At 44.2% G+C, this 26,121-nt stretch overlaps 1 protein-coding gene across 12 annotated transcripts in view; it reads right to left on the bottom strand.

Annotated features, from left to right (window-relative positions):
• TENM4 (teneurin transmembrane protein 4) overlaps positions 1–26,121 on the bottom strand; it is a 788,706-nt gene that overhangs the window by 150,360 nt on the left and 612,225 nt on the right. For all 12 annotated transcript variants that reach the window (XM_017949239.3, XM_017949237.3, XM_017949235.3 and 9 more), the window contains 2 exons: positions 6,069–6,170; positions 3,902–4,096 (listed from right to left, as the gene is read on the bottom strand). In XM_017949239.3, the coding sequence (XP_017804728.1) occupies positions 3,902–4,096; positions 6,069–6,170 (297 nt within the window). The remainder of the gene's footprint in view (positions 1–3,901; positions 4,097–6,068; positions 6,171–26,121) is intronic.

The raw sequence follows: 26,121 nt of genomic DNA, 5'->3' as shown, positions 1-26,121 counted from the left end.
ATTTATTTTGAGAACTAGCTTATTAAGAAAGTTATTTTGCTCTTTAGGGTCTTAAAGGTGTTCAACCTAATAACCTAAATGATAAATAAGATGATCAGGGTTCAGGAGTGATTATTTGGTAATAACACAGTAATGATCACAATAACAATTAGCATTAATTTATTCCCTCTTCTGTGCCATATTTTGCTATTAAGCATTTTATAGACATTATCTCATTTAATCCTAACAATGTAAGTATGAGGTAGCTACTTTTATTATGTTCATTTGATAGATGAGGAAACAGAAAGCACAGAGAGGTTAAATAACTTGCCCAAGATCACACAGTAGTATGGCAAATGGAAGAATTTAAATTTGAATCACCCTTTCCTGGTTAGGCCTCTTGCCATTTCCCCTTACAATCTTACTGGTTCAGAAATACATGCATGCATATATACTTATATAAACACAAAAAATGTCTTAAAAATAGAAATCAAAACAAGAAAAGAAATAGAGCAATGTGGAGGATTAATGAGGTCAAATGAAGGCAAATAATCTCTTCTCCTGCAGTCTCTGGACTGCATTCAAAAATGGTTAGAGCATGACCTGTTGGAATTCCTGATAATTAAAAATAATAAATGTAATAATAGCAATAAATTCTCATGACCTGCCTCAGATCTTGGAACCTCAGAAGGATTATTCTGGCCCATTAGGCTTCTATGACAATCCCCTAGACCCAGAGAGCTTTCCAATTTGACAGGAAACAACTCAGCAATTCCTATCCTGAGGCCAATAAAGGTATTTCCTTTTCTGTAAGTGCCTGAACCTCAACTTTGGGTTGAAACTGTCTCTGAGAATCCCAGGGCACGCTTGAGGTCGAACCTATAAATTTCCATCATTAGCAAGCAGGCTGGGAGGGTGCCAAGTTCAGCAAGAGGCTCTGGGTGGCACAGGCCTGTGCTTCCTTAGATGTAATGAGTCTCAGGAAAGACCCAGGAATCAGCAAAGTGAATCCTACACTCCCAGCAGATGGTCCAGGCAGAGAACAAAGATCAGAAGGAACTGATGAGAGGCTACCTCCAGACAATTAATCTGTGCTTCTGAAGGTCAACTGGGCCAAGTGATTGTGGAGCGGGAGGGAAGTTTTAAGGAAGACTGCATCTCAGGAGGGACAGCAGCTCCCGGAAATCAGGCTGAATCAGTGGAGGTTCCTGCTGGGGCTGGGTAGACGTCGTCCCTGTGCTCTACTGATCCTACAGGGCCAGTATCTATGCCACAATCATGCTCTGCCAAAGAGGTGGTAGGTAGACTCTGCCTCTGCCTTTGCATTCTGGAGCCTCTGGGGTGGTGATTAAAGTTGACTTCTTCCCATCACACTGGGACAACTTCAGGAACAACAGTGATTTCCCAAGGAGCTGTGTGCAAAGTGGGGAGAAGCGGCCAGCTTGGGGTGGAAGGGAGCTGTGATGAAGGAGTACGAGCAGTGGTTAGGGAGGTAAACTGGCCTTTGTCTGGAAGACAGCCTAACTTAGTTTCCACTTAGACATGTGCCAAACAGTTGTTTTTTTCTCCTTGCAGAGCTTACCATTCAAGACAAAATTTCTGGCAGAAGCATAGCCCATTAACAAATGATGAGGCCTGCATGACCAGGCTGCAGACACAGGCCTTTCCCCCAAAACATGCCACGCTTCAGTGACCACACAAGCTATTAGACGCTCTGCAGGACCAAAAACATAGGGTCTCACTTTTCACTGTGAAAGGTCTAGGTTTTTTCTTTTCTGCTCCTCCCCCAACTCCTTCCCAGTGTCCTACTGGCTCCGTTCAAGCTTTAAAAAGTATGGGGCAATAAACTTCAGAAGAAGGAATGGGGAGAAAAAAAGTGAGCTTGTTAGCTGATGTTTTATAAACACAGTGAAACCCGTAGCACAGAGCAGACGGAGGAGGGAAAGAGAATGGTCGGGGACAAAGGCCCCGAGAAAACCCCGTTATAAACACAAGGACAACGCAGTGAAGCTTCACCAGAGAAACAGAAATAATAATGGGAATCAGTACCAGATGGCCCTCCTCAGAAAAGAAAGCAGGGGTGAGAACATTTCTTTTCAAACAGATAATGTAAATCAAAGTTCCCAAACATTTTTTTTCTCTCTTATAAATAACGCTGCAGCTCTGGGGCGCTGCGCGACGCCAGATCATCTGGGAAAGGACAACTGCCTTCTCCTGGCCCACACAACATGGGTGGGATTGGAGGCAGCTCACAGTTTCAAGAGGAATCTCCTCTTTATTTCTCTTTCCTTCTCAGGGTCTTCACCTCAAGTGACTCAAATAAAAAGGGACAGCAGATGAAGGTCACCATTCTCTGGCTAAGAAGGCCCAGTTCCTTTGTTCCAGGGGTTGGCGTTCCTTTTCTGTCAGACAGCCCAAAGTAATCCCCATCAAAGTTAACAGGTCTGAATCAGGACTTCCAGCCACGCTTGAGGTTTATATACAGCTTGTCTCAGAGAGGCGATGCTTTTCAGACACTAATCTCTTCTTGTTCCCCACTCTTTGAAAATGGGCCTGTTAACATTCTGTTTTATTTTTAGAGCAAATGATGCCTGGGAGGGGCTCTCTGTTAAGCAGTAAATGGTTTAGAAGATCAGCTCTCCTTGGAGCCTCTTCCACCCACTGGGGAAGGTGCCAGGGTGCTAGATGGCAGAGAATGGGAGGTAATGACAGGCGCACAGCGTCATCCATCCGTTTCAAACGGGAAATTCCAACCATTTCAAAAGACCTTGGATGAAGTGACTGGGGCGAAACAGGAAATGTGCTTCAACTGTCCCCAGAATAATACTAATAACATAAGAGCTCACATTTATGGAGCGTTTACTATGTGTCAGACACTGAGCTAAGTGCTTTACATGGGTCATTTAATTCAATCCTCACAATGGCCCTCAGAGGAAGGCATTCCCATTTTATAGACAAGGGAACTGAGGCTAGTTAGTGGCAGGGCCAGGATGCAAACCTATATCTGATTCCAGAGTGTGCACTTTTAACAGCTACTTTACATTGCTTGCGAATAAGGCTCTTTCTCTCAGCTGGAAACACCATGCAGTCAAGAAGGAAGAGTCCTGGATTTGAAGTGAGACCTGGGCTGAATCCCAATTCTGCCATTAGTCAGTTCTATGACCCTGGGCAAGTCATTGCCCTTCCCTGGGCCTCAGTTTCTTCATTTGTGAAATAGAAATTTTCATTTATTTCACCTGGTTGGATTTTCTAGTAAAGAACAGATGTTAATGTTAAATCAACAGTTCACTTTTCTAGCCTCAATCTACACAACCATATATTTATTTTATAAAGGAGAGAGGCATGCTCATGGGCCCTGCAGAGCCATACACATGAACACACACACACACACACACACACACACACACGAGTGTGGTGAAAGAGGGCAGAGTTTGGAGGCCTATAATAGAATCACACTTCAGAAATGGAGATTAAAAATGAGCAGATGAGCCTAGAGGGGAGTGAAAAGAACTTGGACTACGAAGCCAGAACGACTGGGCTCAAACCCAGCTCTGCCATCTACTAGCCATGTGTCCTTGGGCAAGTTATTCAACCCTCTGAGTCTCAGAATCCCCAACTATAAAGTAGAGATGACTACTCCTCCCTAATTAAGGTTTGAATTACATGACACGAGGCTTCTAGCACAGCCTTGTATATGGTAAGTGCTCGACACATGACATTTCTCCCCTTCACTGACCAGGACTCTGATGTGTTTGACTTCTTCCTTTAGATTAGTTATTGTCGCTTGGTGGGTGGGCTCCTGGCTTGGGGAGATGGGGTCACAGAATGGCTCAGGAGGCTTCCCTTGCTCCCTGATCACCCTCTTGGCACTATGTGCCAGCCTCTATTTCAGTTGGCCGGAGCTGCCAACTGCAAGTCTTACCTTCCTCACAGCTCTCGCCCTTGTAGCCAGGATTGCAGATGCAGGTGCCCATGATGCAGGTGCCATGGTTGCTGCAGGCCACATCAATACACTGGTTGGTGGGCACATCACACTCGGCGCCTTTCCAGCCACTGTGGCACAGGCATCTGCCCTTCATGTACTGGCCATTTCCGCTACAGAGCACGGGGCAGGAAGCTGGGGAGACAGCACCGGAAGTGTGGCATGAATCAATGTCCAGCACACCCCAACTGCCTTTGTCCCTTCCTCCTCTTGTCCTGCCTGGCTTGACCAGTAGCCTCAATTATGTTGCCACAAACACCCATGTGTTCCCATCTGTCTTCTCTTGCTTTATTTCTTTCCATTTTAAATACATCTAGATTTGTAGGTGATGGTGCACAGTGCAGGGCCTGGCAGGGTAGGTATTCACTTAACCCCATCCCCTTCATATTGCTGATGGGGTACAGTGGCTGCCGGGAACCTCAGACAGGAAGCCTCAGTCTGTTCCTCCATCTTACTGGAAAAACCAGTGGCTGGGCCTCCTGCCTGCCCTGAATCCCTCCTCCAGCGCTCTCCTCTAATAACACTCCATTTGCACTTCCCCACACTTCATCTGCAGCGCCACTTACTGTCCTCTTTAACCCAGCAAATCTCAGCTTCCCTTGCCTTTCAGGCCTCCACTCCAGCCCCATACACCACTGTCCCCTTAAGAGGAGAGCAGAGCCCAACTTGGCTCTTTAAAGTATTATCTTTTCATTCTGCCTCTTAGCGTAAAGGGTTTTGTGATCTTCTCTACGAAGGATACTATATAAAAATAAATTATACTGCATTGTGCTATAAGTACTTACCAGTCTTATCAAGATCCAGTAAGGCTTTTTTACACATGACTCTTAACTTTAAGTGCATACGGGACGAGACGGTAATTCTTGTCAGAAGGAATGACTCATCTCTCTCTGTACCACGTTTCCCTGGCCCCCACCTGGCTTCTTTCCTTTTTAAACCACTCAGCAGGTAATCACTGTGTTTCTTTGGGGCTGCTAGCTTTGCTGCCTCAAACTGAGTCTATCTCACATTAGGAAGAATAAACAGACTCTCATGGCATAGTACTTGCAGGGTGTAGTTCACGCAGCCTGGAAAACCATCTCTGCCTTCTACTTACGAACAATTTCTCAAGCCTCAGGGCCCAGGTGTAGTGTCACCCTCATTTGGGAAGAATTCCCTGAAATCATCCCTTCTACTCTCAGACTGCTCCTCCCTTCTACTCTGATAGAAGCTCCCTGCATTTAACTGTGTTATAGTGTATTTCTCTTATTATTGTACTGCTTTGCAGTTGTCTATTTACTTGTCTGTCTCTGAGACCAGACTCAGAGCTCCCAGGACTGGGTCTTGCCTAGCACAGCACCAATCCCTAAAAAGACACGACGCAAATGGCTACTGAATAAGGGAAAAGGTAAAAAACAAAAGAAGGGGCCATGTTAGTTTCCCAGGAGAGTGCCAAATTCTCAGGATTGCAAATCTCCTTGACATTTTCCTTGTTAATTATTCCAGGACAGAAATGATGGCCATAAGTACGGGATAGATCGTGGGCAGCCTTTTAGATTATCTCCACAATGTTTATCATGGGCACTGACTGTGTCTAAATATCAGGCACCATTAGGGTCCTGTGTAGAAAAAAGTGGCCTGGCCTTCTCAGTCCCTCCCCTTGGGGTCTTGGCCGATTCTGCCTGCGCTGTCAGAAGGTAGCAACGGAGCAGTCCTCAGACTCCTCATTTATAGGCCAGAGAGACATCACACTAGCATGAAGATAAACTTCAAAGATGCATGGCCAGGGATGATCATTCCTGTAAGAGGAAATCAACTTTTAAAAGAACCCCCACTGCCACTGCACCTGCCCCAGCAACAGACACCAACTTCACTGTGACCACCCCACAGTGAATTCACCCTCCTTTCCTGACCTCCCCAATCATCCACATATGGATAACAGTGGATGACAAGGTTATGGCTCTGCCTGCACACCTCCCTCCAAGGGCTTCTGGAGAATGGCCCTTAGAAACTCTTCTCGTGGGCATCAGAAGGTGGGCTGGATTCTACACTTGCTCTGAGAAGTAGAAGTGAGCTGCCTGAGGGGTCTGGGAAGCAGAAATCCAGAGCTCCAATGCAGAGTTCTCACCTCTGCCGCAGTCGGGGCCCAGGAAACCCAGGAAGCAGTGGCAGGTCCCAGAGATACAGTCACCATTGCCATAGCAGTTGCTGGGGCAGTTATCCACCGACTCTGGGAGGAGAAAAGAGAAGAAGAGTTGAAAACAAATTTCCTTACCCAAATACAGAGCCCAGGAATCAAGCCTTAGGTTAACCAAGTCCCACATATTTGAGCTATTGTGGCCCCGTCACTGAAAGGAATGAATGGAGTTAAAATTATGTTACTTTTACTCTTATGGAAGCACAGCTCAATTGACATTATCAGAAGTTCTGGAAAATCTCTGCCTGAACCAAATTTTTATAAATCAAATTTGTATCTCCAAACACATTAGAGATTCTTCAGCTAAAAACACTGAGAGAAAACAGTTTAACCTGTGAACAGTGGTTTTGTCTGGATGGTGTGTTATTGGGTGATTCTTACAGTCTTCTTTATACTTTTTGTATTTTATGCTTTTCTCAGAATGGACTGATATTCCGTTACTTTGTTTTTACATAAAGCTACTGAGCATTTACAAATCTGTCTTTTCCTACCTCTGACTTTTCATATATCCATGTAGATCCCCCACCGTCTCTCACTGCAGCCACTACACCAGCCTGAGGCAGGCCTTTCAGCCTTCCCCTTGCTGCTCACCCTGATGTGTTCACCACCCAGCGGCCTAAGTGATTTCTTTGAAACAAATCTTATTCTATCACTCTCCTTCTTAAAACACTTCAAGGGCTCCCCATTTGCTGAGATGAAAAAAATCCAAGCTCTTTCCAGAGGCAAAGAAATTTTCTTCTTTGGCTGGGTATAGTGGCTCATGCCTGTAATCCTAGCACTTTGGGAGGCTGAGGCAGGTGGATTACTTGAGGTCAGGAATTCGAGAGCAGCCTGGCCAACATGGTGAATCCCCATCTCTACTAAAAATACAAAAATTAGCCTGGCATGGTGGCATATATCTGTAATCCCAGCTACTCAGGAGGATGAGGTGGCAGAATCACTTGAACCTGGGAGGCGGAGGTTGCAGTGAGCCGAGATTGTGCTATTACACCCCAGACTGGGCAATATAGTGAGACTGTGTCTCAAAAAAAAAAAAAAAAAAAAAAAAAAGGTTTCTTTCCTACTCCCTCTGCATTACTTACAGCCCCAGACACGCTGTCTGTCATGCCCCCCTTTTGCAGAGATGTTCCTTTCTCTAACTCCTCCTACATTTGGTACATGCTCTGTGTGACAGGTCAAGAAAATATGGAATCAATTTCAGAAAGATTTTAATCAAAAGTCAGGCACTATTTTGTAGCTCCTGTTGGTAAAACTATTATCTGGAATGCATGTTTATTTGGAACAGCTCATTTCTCAATAATGTTGGGTGTGGAATGAAGCACAGAAGCAACTACGTGCTGAATGCCTTCTTCGTGCCATGTATTTCCACAAAATTTATCTTATTTCACTGTCACCAAACCTGACAAGCACATATTGTTATTCCTATTTTACTTAAAACAACAACAACAACAACAACAACAACAACAAAAACAGGTGGCTGAGAGAAATGAAGTGACCTGTGAAAGGCCACAGATACTTTATCAAAGAGGTAACACTGCAAAGACTAGAACCCGAGGCTTCGGGCTCCACACCTGGCCTTGCTGCAGGACACTATGCTATCTGGGTCTTGAAGGAACTTATTCCACAGCAGAATCCAGGGAAATGAACAAGGCATATCTATGGTATGGGATCCCCTAATTTTTGTGTCCTGATCGAGAAACGCAGGCCTTGACTGCTCTGTGACCGACACAGCCATTTGCAACTCTTCTGCAGGCTGGAGTCCACGCTGAAGCCTTGAACATTCTCAGGTACTGAAAAAGATGTTTAGGTTGTTTCCCAAAACAGTAAAGAAACTAGCCCTGGCCTTGAGCCAAACTCCTTAAATCCCCATACAAACTCCATACCCTGGGCACCTTGCTGTGGAGATACCTAGGTAGAACATCCCTTTCTCTTGCTGTCTGCACGAGAATTGCTACAGCACTCTGTAAGTTCCCCTAATAAACACTTTGGACTGATCAACCTGGCTTTTAGTGCTTCTTTCTTTGCAATCCCAACCAGTCCTATCTTGGGATAGTTTGGGGTACCCCCCATGGGAACTTCCCTGCCTCTACTTTTGAGGTGACTCTAGCTATGGGTTCACTGGATGAAACAGTGGGACAGTGAAGCCCATCCTGAAGGCAGCAAAGGATCTATTTGTAGGATAGAGAATTCTATGACTTTCAGAGTTTGGAGGGATCCTAGAGACATCCAGCCCAATGATCTCATTCGGTAGAGAAGGAAACTGAGACCCAGAGGAAGGGCAGTGACTTGCCCAAGGTCTCAGAGGGAACCAGTAGAGTCAGATTTGAAAGTAAAGGAAAAGGTCAGTTAGGCAGGCAGAGTTAAGGATTCAGTCTGTTGTCTTAGCTCACAACTATAAGTCATGAAGCCAAGATCTAGGCCTCTGTTAAATGAAATGTTACTACATTAGATACAAGGCTTGCCTATAGGAAATTTGCAGCTTAATTGGGAGAACAAAATAATAAGTCAACTGTTGAATGAGGCATAGAAAAAGTTCTGCCTGGAGGTAAGAAAACCTCGTTTTGGGGTCTACTCTTTTAGTACCATGATCTGTGACCTAAAGCAACTTCCTTCCCCTCTCTGGGCCTCACCTTCCTGATACGTGAAATGAAGGCAATGGTGGAGATGATTCCCTGCAACTGCTTCCTGTTCTAAAATTCTGAGTCTATAATTAATTAAGAGATCAAGTGTGGAGAAAAGGCATCTAGACAAGGGCATCAAAACTTAAATGCAGCATAGCACTTAAGGGTAGTACAGTGGCAGCTGGAATGGGGCAAAATTAGCAGAGGGAAGGCTTCTCAGAGAGTGTGGGCTTGAAAAATGGCTTGGTGATATATAGGTGGAGGCGGCAGCATTTATAGTATGGTGCATTTTCAAGAAATGTCCTTCTTCAAGGTCTTCCACTATTTTTAAAGTTTGGAAAAATGGTCCAAATGTGTGGCTCCTTTTGTGAGTGGGCAATTCCACTCACTCAGTGTTGTCTCTGGTAACACAAGCAGTGTTTTATATTAACACAGAGTTAAGAATAAGAAGGTCTAATCCAACATGTGACCTCATTTCAGGGCAAAATGGTCTGGGTCCCGGTAGAGCAAGGCTTAGGCTGGGGACCTGAGATCTCTATTCTCCATTGGCTTTACTTGGAAGAATCCATGTTCCCAAGACCTTCAAGTCAGTAGTGGATTCCTAAACACTGTTTTTAGAAAGAACCATTTAGGAAGTTTCATTTTGAATATTCTTTTAAAAAATGAAAATTTTGAGTAGTCTAAGGCGAGATAATTTCCACTTTAAGCTACTGGGCTAATTGTACAATCGGAGAGACAGTCCTGCCTGCAGGGCTGCAGAAGGAGTACAGAACAGAAAGGCAGACGGCCTGGTTTCCAGGTCTTGTCCTGCTACTGAGTGGTTGTGAACTCTTGGCCATGCCACATGACCTTTCTGTACCTGTTTTCTCATTATTGCACTTGCTCCTCCCATATGTTCCTGCTTGGCAACTTCTACTCCTTCTGTCAAATCTAGTTCAAATGCCACCTCCTTGGAAAGGCCTGGACATCTTAAACAGGCTAAGTTACTTCCAGAACTCTTTTCCCCTCACCCTTATTAAAATACCATATAGGCTTCATTGTTGACTGTGAACTCCTTGAGGATAGAAATTGAGTTTATTCATTTATGTATTTTCCCTGGTATTCAATTCAGAGGAGGGACTCAATAAATATTTGTTTCTACCCCTGAAAGAATTCCACTAGATGAGCTCAGAAATCCCTCCCAGATCTAAATTTCTATGGTTCAATCCTTCTCAGACCCAATGGTATAAAGTATATCTCCTAATAAAATAACTATAAATACAAGCTGCATTTTTAACAGGATCAACTACAGATAAGTGTTATATACTTTGTTAGATTCTGATTTCCGGAGTCTGTGAGATACATCCTGTTTATCATCTGCTAAAAAGACTTCATAGTGAGAAAGGGAGGAAAGCATATTTTCTGTGACTGAGTGTAGTGTTGGTTGCTAAACCTGACAGCATAGAAGCCTGTTTGCTACAAAACTTGCCCCAGGCTACTTGTGTGAGAAGGCAGAAGTTTTAGGAGACATGAAATAATTTTAAGATAGCAACAAGGAAATGGAAAGGAAATATACAGAGAATGTTTTCTTTTGATAAAATGTTTATGTATATATTTATCTTCCACTTGGAGAGATTTCAACAACTTGAGGTTCAGTTAGGATCCCACAAATAATGAGTCTCCACTGACCAGGTGTGTCTGTGCTACAATCTAGGGCAGAAGTTACATTCTTTGGCTTGGGAAAAGTGTGAACTTTAATGCGTAACTACTGTGGATGTTCCCAATCAGTGTTTGTTGAGTTTCTTCTCCCACAGTCTCTCCGGCTTTGCTCATGTTCACAATGTAGCTGCCTTCATTTAGCAGAAGGTGTGCCTTTAGATCTTCTTGGATCCAAATTAAAAATTCAGCAGCCTATGAATAACTGATTTTCATAATTGGGTATATGGCATGTTGGAAAACAGGGGCCTTTCCCCCAGCTTGTTTTTCTATCACAGCAGTGGGCCCTGGTAAAAAATTTGACTTTCAGCAACTTGTTTTTCCTTTCATCTGTATTGGAATGCAGAGTTTAAGTGTTTCCTTAGCTCATTCTCTGGACATGTGTTGTGAGTGGGAGTGTTCTTTGGATGTTGAACAAGATCTTGCTTGAAATACAAAGGGGCAACTGAAGAAGGAAGAAAAGACAACAGTGCTGCTTGCCAGTGGAGACATGGGAGTCAGGAACCCACAGAGGCCTCAGGGAACCCACTGCGGTGCCCGTTTTGACTGTTCACTATTCCTGATTTGTTTTCAGAAACAAGTCATTAGCGCTGCTATGTCAAGGTGAAAGATGATCACAGCTGATAACTAAGTTCTCCTGAGTCCAGGGTTGATGTCGAGGAAAGTCTGCCCTCATTTGCATCCTTCTGGTTTTCCTTTCTAAAATCCTGAGGCCTCATTTCGTAGGAAACAAGGAGAGACCACAGAAGAAAATCCTGTTAGGAGAACTACCTGGACAGCCCAATTGCCTCCTTAACTGTCTCACAGGGGCAGTAATACCAGAAAAGGAAAGGCAGCTTTTCTCCTCTGTCAGCTCACCACAGCATGGGCATACCTGCCTCTTGCCTTGCTCTGAGTAGGCAAACCTCTGTGGACATGCAAGCTAGGTGCTGGACTCCAGCATCAAAGACAGAAGGAACCAGTTTTGTGAACGAGGTCAAGGCCCACTCGACATTCTCATTCTCTCCTTTCTGCTCACCCCACACTTTTCCCTCCCTCCCAGAAGCTCCTGTATGTTTTGTTCCCTTGTGATATGTCCAGGCTGATAGAAACCTGCATTCACTACTAATATCTCCTTCTGTTTTTGTTGTCTGCTTAAATCGTAAAAGTGGTTGTCAGGAACTCTTTGGGAACACCTGGTTGAAGTACCAAGGTTTACCCACTGCCAGAGATCTACCTTCTGACTCCTCCTGGCTTCCCTGGAGACATTTATACTTTAGGTTACACCTATTACATTCCCTTTGTTCCTGAAATAGAAAGATTGGATTTATTATTAGCAACCAAAATGAAGAAATGGAAACAAACTAGATAGCATAGCTGGGATTTAATTCCACAACAACTCAAGGTTGAAGGAAGAGTCCAAGAGAGATCCTCTCATTCCCTCAAATGGAACTTTGAAAAGCATATCATATATTCTAACTTAATCTTTATAAGAATTATGAGACCTAGGTACTTATGTCATCATTTTACAGTCTCAGATAGAGAATGGGAGATGAAGTCACCTTCTCATGGTCACACAGCTGATAGGGGAAAATCTGGTAGGTGAACCTGTCCTATATGCAGCCAAAGTTTGCAGCATTTGGCCTGGACCAAAGTATGAGCTCTGGAACCCTTTCCAGCTAGGTGCCTTTGGACAAGCCATCTCTATACATTAGTTTCCTCATCTGTGAAATGGGGTCAATGGTAATACACATCTCAGAGAGTTATTTTGAAGACCAAACAGGGTGATGCTGTGCATGTAAAGAGGTTGGGCCAGGACCTGGCAGAGCTGGTATTTTGGTTTTAAGGAAGGGTCACACATGCCTTCCGTTTATGAATTAAAACAACACGCTGACTTGGTCTAATGAATCCAAACAAGGAAATGTGGGTTTCGGGGGGGTGAACACACACACATACACACACAAGACACATGGAAACTCCCCATGGTAAAAACTGGAAAGCAAACACGCAATGCTTCTGAATGTGAAGAAGGCAGGGCATTTGGGTAAATTTTCTCCTGGGGGAAAGCACTGTGAAAGCAAATTAAACTTGTCTCCCAGAAGCACAAACACAGGCAGGCTCATGCCAACATCTAAAAGAAGTTTTCTCCCAGTGCACTCTAGATTGGCACTGGGCAGGTGCCAGGTGCTGGAAAGCTGTTCCATGGCCTGTGAGGTGTCGGTCCCTATAGGTGCTCCAGTTTTCTTTGCAGATGATGGAATTCAAAGGCCTTCAGTCTGCAACAGTCTAGGTCAATGCAATGACAAAAATTTGACAAAGCCCTTGACAGACGGGGCTTGAAGCCAGTTCTGTGCCGACATTTGAATTGGAAGATCTGTTTTCAGTCATATCCAGAAGTCTACCAAACACTATTAAAACCTCCTTATACGAAAATTAATTCAAGACGGATTAGAGACTTAAATGTTAGACCTAATACCATAAAAACCCTAGAAGAAAACCTAGGTAATACCATTCAGGACATAGGCATGGGCAAGGACTTCATGTCTAAAACACCAAAAGCAACGGCAACAAAAGCCAAAATTGACAAATGGGATCTAATTAAACTAAAGAGCTTCTGCACAGCAAAAGAAACTACCATCAGAGTGAATAGGCAACCTACAGAATGGGAGAACATTTTTGCAATCTACTCATCTGACAAAGGGCTAATATCCAGAACCTACAAAGAACTCAAACAAATTTACAAGAAAAAAACAACCCCATCAAAAAGTGGGCAAGGGATATGAACAGACATTTCTCAAAAGAAGACATGCATACAGCCAACAGGCACATGAAAAAATGCTCGTCATCACTGGCCATCAGAGAAATGCAAATCAAAACCACAATGAGATACCATCTCACACCAGTTAGAATGGCAATCATTAAAAAGTCAGGAAACAACAAGTGCTGGAGAGGATGTGGAGAAATAGGAACACTTTTACACTCTTGGTGGGATTGTAAACTAGTTCAACCATTATGGAAAACAGTATGGCGATTCCTCAAGGATCTAGAACTAGAAGTACCATATGACCCAGCCATCCCATTACTGGGTATATACCCAGAGGATTATAAATCATGCTGCTATAAAGACACATGCACACGTATGTTTATTGTGGCACTATTCACAACAGCAAAGACTTGAAATCAACCCAAATGTCCATCAGTGACAGAATGGATTAAGAAAATGTGGCACATATACACCATGGAATACTATGCAACCATAAAAAAGGATGAGTTTGTGTCCTTTGTAGGGACATGGATGCAGCTGGAAACCATCAGTCTCAGCAAACTATCGCAAGAACAGAAAACCAAACACCGCATGTTCTCACTCATAGGTGGGAACTGAACAATGAGATCACTTGGACTCGGGAACGGGAACATCATACACTGGGGCCTATTATGGGGAAGGGGGAGGGGGGAGGGATGGCACTGGGAGTTATACCGGATGTAAATGACGAGTTGATGGGTGCTGATGAGTTGATGGGTGCAGCACACCAACATGGCGCAGGTATACACAGGTAACAAACCTGCACATTATGTACATGTACCCTAGAACTTAAAGTATTAAAAAAAAAAAAAAACAGGTCTAAGGAAGGGTCTAGAAGAAAGATTGTTTCCTTGATTATATTCAGTCTCGGTTGTTTGTTAATTATTTCTTTGGGGACAAACCAACTTTTACCAATAAGACTGTGAGCTCCTTCAAGACAGGCTTTATGTCTGGTTCTCCGAAGAGTCTTGTGAGTGCTAAACACAAACCAAGAACTCAATAGTATTTATTATATTGATAAACTAAGCAGGAATACAAGGGGAAAACAGAGGAAAGAGGTCAGAGAAGTGGGGGTGCCACAATAAATCAGGTTCCAGAGGCGATTGGTGGCCCAGAAACACACTGTTTCCTTTCCCTCTATTTTTTTATTATAATGCCTAGAATAAACAGTGATAGGAAGTTCAATTTCACATTGTACTCTCAGACCATATTTGGAGTTCAGCAGTTCACATCTGGGAGTCACACTTAAGACACTGATGAGATATGACTCACATGTACATTGAAGAACAACCAGAAAGATAAAAGAACTTGAAACTACATTTCAAATAAAGAATTCTTGAAGGAATTGAAAATTTAGCTTACTAAGGGGGTTATGACATCTGTTTAAAAATATCTGAAAGGTAATTAGGTGAAATAAGGACTTTGTTTTGTGGCCCTAATAGGTTGACCTGGGTCCAGTGAATAAGGACTATAGTCCTTGGGAAATAGACTTGGTTCAAAAGAAGAATGAACTTACTTTCTAAGAGTCAGAGCTGAATACTTACTATGTTGGGTTACGTTGTGCTTATGTGTATCTGCCCAAATATTGTAAACTTCTTGAAGGCAGGAAATGTGTCACTCATCTCTGGATCTCTGGCAAATAATATCCTCCTTGACTAGAAGCAGGTAATGAATGTTTGTTAGCTGAATGACTAAAATGAATGACCTAGGTGATCTAAAAAGTCATATATTTTCAGTCGCTGGATGTGTTCAAGGAGAGAGCAAATTAATGACGAGTGGGGATACTGCAGGGAGTATTAAAGATGAAGTGTATGGCATCTTCCAAGCCTGAAATCTTAGGACTCTGAGTCATGGTGTAAAGGAACTTGCTTGGACTGTCTCAAGAAACTTGGGTTCTAGTCCTACTCCTGCCATCCACTTGTTAAGTGACAATGGTCAAATTCCTTCCTCCTCAGGGCCTTTCTTTTCATCTACAAAATTTATCAAACTTATTCAGTAAATATTTACTGAGAATCCACTCTGGCTCAGGAAGTGTTCCAGTGAAGAGGACAGCTTAAGTGATTGTCAGGTCTAACCTCCTGTGATCTAATGAATTAACCCGAATTGTCAGGGCTTAGAAAATGATACATACAGATGAAAAAGCTGAGAAAAGAATCATCATATTCCATGAGAACACATGGTTACAGGAACGTGAACAACACACACTGGGGCCTGTTGGGGGTTGGGTGGAGGGAGAGTATCAGGATAAATAGTTAATGCATGTGAGGCTTAATATCTAGATGACAGGTTGATAGGTGCAGCGAGCCACTATGGCACCCGTTTACCTATGTAACAAACCTGCATATCCTGCACATGTACCCTGAAACTTAAAATAATTTTTTTCAAAAAAAGAAAAACAATAGACAATAAATAGGAACTAAGGGCTGATTTACATTTTATTACTTCAACCAATACAAACTGTAAGTTAAAATTAAGAAAAATAAGTCATGTTCGTGGCCGGGCAGAGGGTAGAGGGGGAGACGTTTGCTCATTTCAGGGGCTACCTTAACTTTTCAATCCTCCCTGCGGTTCCTGAGATAACAGTATCGCATTATCATCCATCCCTTGACAGGAGACTCAAGCAGCCCGAGATTAGCCTGCCAGTGCGCCCTTGTGGGCTCTGGTTCTGCTGCATCTCCCAGCGGTGCCCCATGAGCAGGTGCCAGAGAGACCACTGAGGCACACACCAAGTACCGGGGAGACAGCCAAGTGCCGCGCTCTTCAAGGGGCACGAGGCCCGTCTGAGGAGAGGCAAGTGCTCCCAGGAAATGCCTCCTCCTCCCTCCACCCTTAACCACAGCTGCTCCAGCGCAATGCCCCAGCCTCGGCGGTCCCCGGGGGCGGCCCAGGTGGAAGAGACAACGCCCCGCCCCGTTCCGACTGCCCACAGCTGATTGGACCCGGATGAACACCTGACCCAAGCCAAGCTCAGGCACAGGCTGAACGGCGCTCTGTGACAGCCCGCTGGGCAGAGGTTCCGGGCCAATAAGAGCCTGTTCTCTAGTAGTTGAACTAAAATGTACCCAGGGAACTTAGCATTAGGGAGCGGGAGCCAAAGGAAGTGATACGAAGAGACGGGCAGGTGAGGTCCTTATGGCCAAGGAGGAACCAAAGTGAAGAGGAAGCAGTCCTAAGTGAGGAGAAAAGGCTTGTGAATGCAGCCGAAGCCTGGAAAGAGGCGGGAACACTGCAGCAAGACCAGCAGCGAAGCCCATGGAGGAGGAGAATGCATGAATGAAAGGCCCCTGAGCTGCCCGGATTCCTAGAAGCTTCTCGGTGCCTATTTTCGTCCCCAGCAATAGGAATCTTTTAGAAACGACTTCACTGCCACAGCAGCTTTTCCTTGAGATTGCCTGAGTGTGTTTTGCCCCTTGCAACGGAGAAAACTAATTTACCTTGGCACCTCACCAGGATCTACCTCGTAGCTTAGAGGCTTTGATGATAGCTGATAAGGGCAGAACTTTTTGTTTTTCAAGTATTTCCACATACAGTTTTATTTCATTCTTACAATAGCTGTGTATGTAGGAAGGGAAGGTGTTATCCCCCATTTTGTAGATGAGAACATGAAGGCCCAGATACTTGCCTAAGTTGATGCAGCTAATAAGTGACAGAGCCACTATTAAAATCTGGATTTCTACTCCTACCTAACTTAGGGATTCTTCTACCATACCACAACTGCCAATCCGGTTAAAAAATAAAAACAGGCTGTATTAGTCTGTCCTCATGTTGCTATAAAGAAATACCCAAGACTGGGTAATTTATAAGAAAACAGGTTTAAACGGCTCATGGTTCTACAGGCTGTACAGGAAGCATAACACCAGCATCTGCGTCTGGGAGACCACTGGAAGCTTTGAGGCGTGGTGGAAGGCGAAGTGGGAGACGGCATATCACATCGAGCAAGAGCATAAAAGCGAGGCGGGGAGGTAGGCGTTACATGTTTTTAAATGACCAGATCTTGGGAGAACTCACTATCATGAGGACAGTACCAAGGGGGATAGTACATACTTCCTTTTCAGAAATCTGCTCCCATGATCTAATCACCTCCTACATTGGAGATTATATTTCTTTCTCAATCTTTTTTTTTTTTTTTTGAGATGGAGTCTCGCTCTGTTGCCCAGGCTATAATGCAGTGGCGTGATCTCCGCTCACTGCAACCTCCGCCTCCTGGGTTCAAGCAATTCTCCTGTCTCAGCCTCTCAAGTAGCTGGGACTACGGGCGCATGCTGCCAAGTCTGACTAATTTTTTGTATTTTTAGTAGAGATGGGGTTTCACTGTGTTGCCCAGGCTGGTCTCGAACTCCTGAGCTCAGGCAATTCACCCCCCCTTGGCCTCCCAAAGTGTTAAGATTACAGGCATGAGCCACCGGGGGATTACATTTCCATATGAAATTTGGATGGGGACACAGATCTAAACTATATCACATGCTGATCCCATTCCTTTTGCCTCTAGATTAGTCAATTATAGAGTCAGGACTACCGCAGAAGATGCTGCCAGGGCCAGTACATTCCAACTGGTATCTATTTTGGCTTTGTTAACTGAAACTGGTTTTCAAACATGCCTACCGGTATTCAAAAATCAAAATGCTGCTCCAGCCACTTGCAACTGTATCATACTTGGACAAAAATATTGATTTGATCAAGTCTCTATTGACTCCCCTGTGTTAATGCTGTCAGAAGGGAGGATCCAAAGCATAGTCCTTATTCTTGAGGAGCACTGGGAAGGCTTTAGCCTTTAGAGTCACACCAATCTAGGTCTGAATTCCAACTCTGTGACTTCTGAGGGTGGGATTTGGAGAAGTCACTGTATTGAGTCTCAGTTTACTCATCAGTGAAATGAGAAAACCATTTGCCTTACACAGTTGTGAAAAATAAAACCACCATATATATGCACCTGGTACATAAAAGATACTCAGGAAATATTACTTTACTCCTGTATAAGCTCTGTGATTTTCAAACTTTATCCTGTGTCAATCATCTGAAAGCCTGTTAGAACATGGATTGCTGGGCCCTACCCATCAGAGTTTCCAATTTAATAGGTCTGGGTTAGGGTCTCTGGTGATGATGATATCCTTGGGCTGAGTACTACTTTGAGAACCACTGGTCTGGAAGAAAGACAGACCTTACACACAAGTCTGTAAAAAACAAGCCAGAGGGGGCAGAAAGATCTAAACTACCCAAGAATGCAAAAGAGCCTGTGGACCAGTTCCAAAGAGGAGGGCTTGGTCCTCCAGGAGGTAGTTTTGAATAGGTCTTAAAGAATAGGCAGCCTTTTCAAATGCAAAGCAGTTCTGGGCAAGATGGAGGTCAAGTGAGAGTAAGAGCCAGATCCAGAATAATCCTTTTTGCCGCTCCCACGCAGTGACCTGCTGATCATAACGCCAACTTCATGTCAAGTCTGTCTCTGGGACAAATTACTTAAGAAATCAGTGTAAAACACTCAACTCAGCTGCTGGCTAGAGAGTTCCATCTAATGAGCATCACTTTGTGTTGAATTATTCTGTGATGACAGACAATGCAGGAAAAGAAACAGGTTCTGAGGAAGTGGGGTGTGGGGAGCTGCTAATTATTCTCCAATCACTTATCCAGGCTTGTCACCAAGCTCTCTACTACTTACAAACCAAAGGGAAAACCAAACCAAATCCCCCTTCCTCCTTTTTTTTTTTTTTTTTTTTTGAGACGGAGTTTTGCTCTTGTTGCCTAGGTTGGAGTACAATGACACAATCTTGGCTCACTGCAACCTCCGCCTCCAGAGTTCAAAAGATTCTCCTGCCTCAGCCTCCCAAGTAGCTGGGATTATAGGCATGTGCCACCACACCTGGCTAATTTTTTTGTATTTAATAGAGACGGTGTTTCACCATGTTGATCAGGCTGGTCTTGAACTCCTGACCTTAGGTGATCCACCCTCCTTGGCCTCCCAAAGTGTTGGGATTACAGGCGTGAGCCACCATGCCCAGCCCATCTCCTCCCTTTTAAGTCAGCACAGTCAGGTACGAAAATGCACAAAACTATATAAAGATAACCTAGATACTTACAGGTAAAAACCTGTATGTTGGCTTAGACTTTACTTGGAAAATGGAAATATCCAGGCTATGTTACTCGTGGCCGGGACTGCTGCATCAGCATTCTAAGCGGACTTCTGTTTCCAGGCCCGCCCCTTTGTGATATCTACTCCAGATGATAAGGGGCAGCCTTTCATAGGGTCACTGTCCCTTATCATCTGGAGTAGATATTACAAACAGGAGCCCCATGGACACTTCTGTTTACGTAGTGTTTTCAAAAATTTGAATTAGTTGCCAGAATTTTTTAAAAACGAGATGAAAGAAAAATCTTCATGTTCACTTTAATATATCTATTTTGATACTTAGCACTTGTTAAATATAAAAAAAAGTTTTAAAATTGGAAGATCCAGCATGGGAATAATCTCTTCTCATTTAGGGCAAACCCAGACCCTTTGATCAGCCACAGGCCGTCTCTGTAGCTTCCTGCACTAATGTCACCTGCCTGGTTTCTAGGCATCCGAATATGCCACCCAGGCCTGGAGCAGTGTTTTCTAAAAGTCACTTATTTGGGTACTGCTTTTATGCCGTTGCCACATTCACATACCATCTGTCCTATTACTCACTTAGCATTTTTTGATTCATTTATTTTCTTAACTTTATTTAACATAGAAATTCAATATCACTATGAAATAATGATTTGCTATATCTAACTATATTTTTCCAGTTTACTAAAATAAATACATAATTTTTGAAACAGAATCTGTCTATGTCTAATCTAAAATAATCTTGAGAACTATACTTTAGAAAACACTGGAGAGGAGAAAGCTCAGATTTCTGAACCAGGAGTTTAAGGATCCAATTGCCCTTTTCAAGCAAGGTCTTCCTCATGCCCTCTTTGTGCTGCTGCCAAATTACTCCCCACCCCCAACCTGAACCCACACTCCCTTTTCAGCCTCCCTGACTGAGCCCACTGCTCATAACTTTACCTGAAAATCCTCCTTTCCCCCTTATCCACTTGTCCAAGTCCTATCCATCCTTCAAGGCCTATTTATTTATTTATTTATTTATTTATTTATTTATTTATTTGATGGAGTCTCACTCTTGTTGCTTAGGCTAGAGTGCAGTCGCGTAATCTTGGCTCACTGCAACCTCCGCCTCCCAGGTTCAAGTGATTCTCCTGCCTCAGCTTCCTGAGCAGCTGGGAATACAGGCATGCGCCACCATGCCCGGTTAATTTTGTATTTTTAGTAGAGATGGGGTTCTTCCATGTTGGTCAGGCTGGTCTCAAACTCCCTACCTCAGGTGATCTGCCTGCCTCAGCCTCCCAAAGTGCTGGGATTACAGGCGTGAGCCACTGCACTGGCCAAGGCCCAGTTTAAATATTACCTCTTTTGTGAAGGTCCCCCTGGCTCTTCCTAGCAAGACAGAGCTCTCATTTGAATCCTGATGGCAATTTACTTCTATCTTTCACTTATCACCTACTGCTGTCTACTTTGCAATTTAGTTATGTATGAGCATGGCTGTTTTCCCCTAGTAGACTGCAAATTCACTGAGAGGAAGGATCCATTTCCAATTCTCCCTCTTATCTGTGCTGCCACAGTGACTGGCACAGGGTTCTGTCTAGAGTAGCTGTGCAGTCAACACTTGTTAAATATCAAATGACAAAGAGCAGTTTGTGGTTGGTTTCATGTCCTTTGGTGTGTTCAGCCTCAAATCTTAAGGCTGGGCTCTTTCTGTGGAGCCTGAACTGCTTACTTCCTTGCTGATTTCTGTGTTTTCAAATTCCCTTTTTATAAATTGTTTCCAGACCTGCAGCTTCACTGTGATCTGTCTTCCTCTGGGCCTCTTACATTTAGCTAGACACGGCACTGGCCTCTCTTCTCCCAAAATAGCACTAACCATGTATTTGGGGAGCATGTAGTAGTATCACTTCGCAGGACCCCAATTCTTTTCTCTAGCAAGAGCTGCCAAGATGGCGTCTGTGAATTATGTACTTAAATTATTTCTATCAGGATATAACACAATAACTTGATTAGCAAGATGGATAAATTCTCAGGCTCTGGTGGATTTTTCTTTACAATAATTATAATGCGTGTTGGTCAGCAGCACAATGATTTGAACAGTATTTCTTTCTTATTTATCTACTAGGTAACACTCAACATAATAACTTGGGTCTATATCTTTGAGCCAGAGGCCAAGTTGGACTTCTGCTTGACACCAAATCCTATTAGACATCATGGTAATGTAATTATATGTTCAAGTTAAATATTTTATAGCTGCTCTAGCCACCTAGGCAGATCACTTCCTCAGCCTCTAGGCAGAAGCTGCCCAGTGGCAAAAGCGGTAGCTACATATCTTGCAAGGAATTGAGAAATAGTTGCTGTTGTGAAAACTTTATAGAACCTTCTGGCCTTTCTGACTCTGGCAGCAGCAGGACTTTAAGCCACCATTGTATGAAGTTATAATACAAATGTTAGCCCCAGCCTGGGCCTGGCCTAAAGGGGAAGTCTCCTCAGTTCCCTGACCAATGTGACCAATGAGAGGGTGGCCTGTGGGGCCATCTGCTCTCCACCCAGTGGGAGGTTTGGAAGTGGTTTGATGCTCCTACACTCAGCTGTCTGTAAGCCTAGATGAAGACAGCCTGAGGGGCCCCTCAAGCAGTACACTGCAGCCCCTGTGTCTGGCCAGCCTTCCTCCCGGGTCCCTGGTTCTTTCTACTTGTCCACTCGGCTGGTGTGTGGGTGTGACCCAGGTGTGGCCAGCAGGGCCCTATCTCCCCATGTGTAGTCTCTGACTGCCCCTCAGTTCAGGGGTGGATCTTGTCTCTGGCATGTTTTGACTTGACAAAGCTGAACTCCCTGGTCCATGGCAGAGCATGGACTATGCCATCAGACAGACCTGGGTGTGATTTCCAGCTCTGACTCTCACTAGTTGGGTAACCTTGGGCAAACCATTTAGTGCCTCTGAGCTCTGGTTTCCTCACTTATCTGTTTCATGTTGGGGTTGGAGGGCTCAATGAGATAATGTATGGGAGGCATTTAGTGGGGCCTGCAGTAAATGTCTCATTAATAGTAGGTAAAATGAAACCTAGTCAGAACAAACCAAACAAAGCAAAACCATTAGGACATGCCAAGTCAGAGGCTGGGTGGTATAAGGGAGAGAGTACCAGCTTGCAGGCTTCAGAATGAGACTCTGGGGGTTCTAATTCTACTCTGCTATCTCCTTTGTGACTTTGAACAAGTCACTTCATCTCTCTGTGTCTCAGTTGCCTTGTCTAGAAAATGGAGTGATAAGAAAGCACCTGGCCACAGCAGGGATTATAGTATTAGCAAGGGAAAGACTGGAAATAGGGGCCTGTGGACCCTTCTGTGTGGGTTACTTTCTGGTGGCTGTCCCCTGGCTGGCCGAAGCTCACTCCTCCTTCACCGGTGGCTCCTAGCATGCTGTGCATGCAGGTGCGTGTACTTCGTGACAACAGGACAAAAGGGAGCCTGGATCTTGTCCTGGAACAACAGCAATTAATGCTCCAATACCATCTCCACACAGTACTGGCTTATATCATTAAGACACGGTGAGTCCAAGTGAGATTATGTTTCTTCTGCCTACACCACAGCACACAGGGATGTACCCACATGGAGGTATTGGGGCTGCTGAATTCTCTCTTCCTTTTGGCTCATACCTCCTAGGCATGGACAAACATTTTACAGACATTACTCCTTCTTTCTGTGAAAGATGAGTTTTAAGGATCTAGCCTATTCCTTGAACCCCCGCCGGGGCATTTCCTATAAATTCCCACCATACTGGCCAATGCCTGGCTTCTCTCCTCCATTACTGCTCACCCTGGACACCTCGGTGGTGCCCTTGACCACGGAGGCTGTTCTGATGACTTGGCCTGATCCATCAGTACAGCCAGGAGCTGGGCCAAGCAGCCCAAGGTAGAGGACGCACAAAGTAGAGGCCTCCGAGACCTGCTCACTGTTTGCTGTTAAACTGAGAGAGAAGTGGGGCTGAGGCTAGGCTTGCTGGTCTCTAGGCTTCTAAGGGATACAACAGAAAGCAGGAAGAACAGATCAGCACCCTCCCAGGGAGCAGACTGCCCCCTGCTGAGCTCCCGATGCCTGGCAGTGCACCAGTGTTTAGGAGAACGCAGGTGCACATCCCCTCCAGAGCAGTTGGCCCGAGGTGGCTGCTGCTCGGGTCATCTGATGGTTTTCCAGGCTCCGACTTTCCGAAGGCTTGAGGAGAGCAGCTTTAATTAATGATGGCTGAGTGTAACCTGTCTTTCCTCTCAGACCCTGGGGAAATCCCAACCTTCACACTCAGTCGCCAGGACAGTAAATTAAGAGAGAGACTGGGGCAGGGATACTTTCAAAAACATCCACTGAAAGTCAAATAAGTACTAGAATATTTGACCTCTCATTCATCCCATCTAAACTTCTCTGATTTTTAGTGCAGGTCCAAGTTTTTAATAATAAAGTGATGAATTTTGACATGAAACAAGGTAATAATAGTAGCCATCACCACCACCTGTTATTGAGTCCTATAGGCTAGGCACTGTGATAAACCTATTAAACTCATACATTATTTCATTTAAGTCTTACCCCAGCATTAAAAGTTAGGTATGTTATCCTTATTTTTCAGATGAGAAAGTGGAGGCCTAGAAAGTGAAATGACTTGCAGATCCCAAAACTGTCAGGCTTCCCAAACAACTAGTTACTGAAAACCTACTATGTGCCTTGTGCAGGCAATTAAGAGATTAATTGCTTTCCTCTCTGGTTCCCCCAGAACACTGCCCAAGTTTCATGACAGCTCAGGAAAACTGCACTGGGGTTAGTTATCTCCATGTCTGCTTCCTCTACTGTAACACGAGCTTGGAGGACCAAGGTGGAACCTAACTCCCTCTACGGCCCCAGCTCCCAGCTCCCAGCTCCTGGCCAGCTGAAGAGCAAATGCTTGGTCAGTTGTGATATGACGAGGGCACAGCCTCTGCCCTCTACTCTCACAGTCTGATGCACGATGTGCTAAGTGCTTGTGGTAATAAATGTGTTAAGCCCAGATGATGGAGCAACATCTCAGGGAAGGCGAGGAAGGCATTGTCACTCAACCTTGGGGACTGGACCGATATTCCCAGGCAGAGAAGGGCACGGGGAATATTTAGAAAGAAAGAACATTATCTTCAAAGGCAGGTGTTTTCAGAATTACAGGTAGTGCAGCGGGGCTGGCACACAGGAGGAGTGGCAGAATTGAAGCTGGAAAGGGTGTCAGCTGACAGATGTCAGTGATGAAGGACAAGAGACTTCCCAAAGTTTGAGCTGAAGGCTGAAAGCAGCTTTATTTTAAGCAAATCACAGTGCCTACTATTGTAAATATTTCTCCTCTCTGAACAGTCTTTTGAGATTGACAATCACCAGGCTGTTGGAACTACAGGTCTGGGCCTAGGGCTCTGACTCCCTCCAGAAACTTCCTCATTTGAACTCCCAGCCAGTCAATATGCCCCTGCCTTGGGATTCAGACTAAAAGTACAAATTAAACAAAGTAATATGAGAGCCTATTGCAAGTCAGGCACAGTGCTGGTGCATTGCATTGTGTCATTAATCGTTTCAGGGCTCAGGGAGGATAACTGATGTTCTCAAGGTCTCACAGCTGGGTGGCTGCAGAACCGGGATGAGAACCCCACTCTCATTCCCAGCCAGTCTCAGCAGGTTTCCTCCACACTTCAAGCAGCTTCTCATCTTGGATTTTTGTTCAGTGCCTTTTCCTTTCCTTTCTTCCTGTCCAAATCCTTCTGTGCCTTCTTGGTCCACCCTAGTCTATAGTGACCCTCATAGTTGGCTTTCTCAAAATTCCCTAGATAATTCACCTTGTGCCATATAGTACTCCTCTATTTGTTGTTTTTAATGCTATCAATGTTAAGTCTTCTCAGGCTGTGAGAAGCTCTTAGGGGACAGGGACCTCAGACTTGCACTGCCTTTGTCTCCCTTTCAGGAGCAGCATAGTGCTTTGCGTATGCACGCACACACACAATGCCAATACATATGTTTGTGAATTGATTGCTTTGCTTTTTATCCATATTAATAGAGTCGGACTTTAAAAAGTAAAATCTAAATTTGAACAGTTGTGTGACTTTCATAATTGCGTGAAAGCAAATATGAAAGAGGAATTTGGAATAAAAATAATATTAACATCTATTGCACACTTACTGGGGAGCCTGCTCTGAATACTTTGCATGTGTTAACTCATGTAATCCTCATAATAAGGGCTGGGCCTATTATTAATCCATTTACCAACTTGTTGCCTTTGTTAAGTCTGCCCAAGGTGATGTAGCTAGTAAGAGCAGGTGGAAGAATTTGAACCTGTGTACTCAGGCTCCAGAGATTATCCTCTGAACCTGTACAACAGTGTATGGAAAGGCTGCTAAATTGTCGACATGTTCCAATCACCACAGTATCCTTAACTCGGATTATTCTAGATAATGAATGCCTAGAAAACACAGACTCTTTTCCTGGAGAGAAATAAATGCACGCTTATTCGGGTGGAATGCTGGGTGTGGACCTTGCCCCCAAATAAGCCATCCAAATGCACGGTGCTAAGTGAGGAGATGTAGAAGAAACCCCACAGGTCTCCTAGAGTTCCTACCACTGCCTCCAATGCACATTCTTCAATATCCTTACTTCCTTGACCTCTGAGCATTAAAATGTTTCCCCCCTACATCAAAATAATATATGTAAACAGTTTAAAAAGTCAAAGAGTACTATGAAAGTTTACAATAAAAAATCAGTCTTCTGCTTTACCTGCACACCTGAGTGCCATTCTCTCAACTCCTTTGCTATTTCTTCCAGAATTCACTT

Source organism: Papio anubis, chromosome 12 (genome assembly GCF_008728515.1).
Source record: "Papio anubis isolate 15944 chromosome 12, Panubis1.0, whole genome shotgun sequence".
NCBI classification, from domain to species: domain Eukaryota; kingdom Metazoa; phylum Chordata; class Mammalia; order Primates; family Cercopithecidae; genus Papio; species Papio anubis.
The sequence above is the reverse complement of the archived record's forward strand: the minus strand, read 5'-3'. Positions and strand labels throughout refer to the sequence as shown.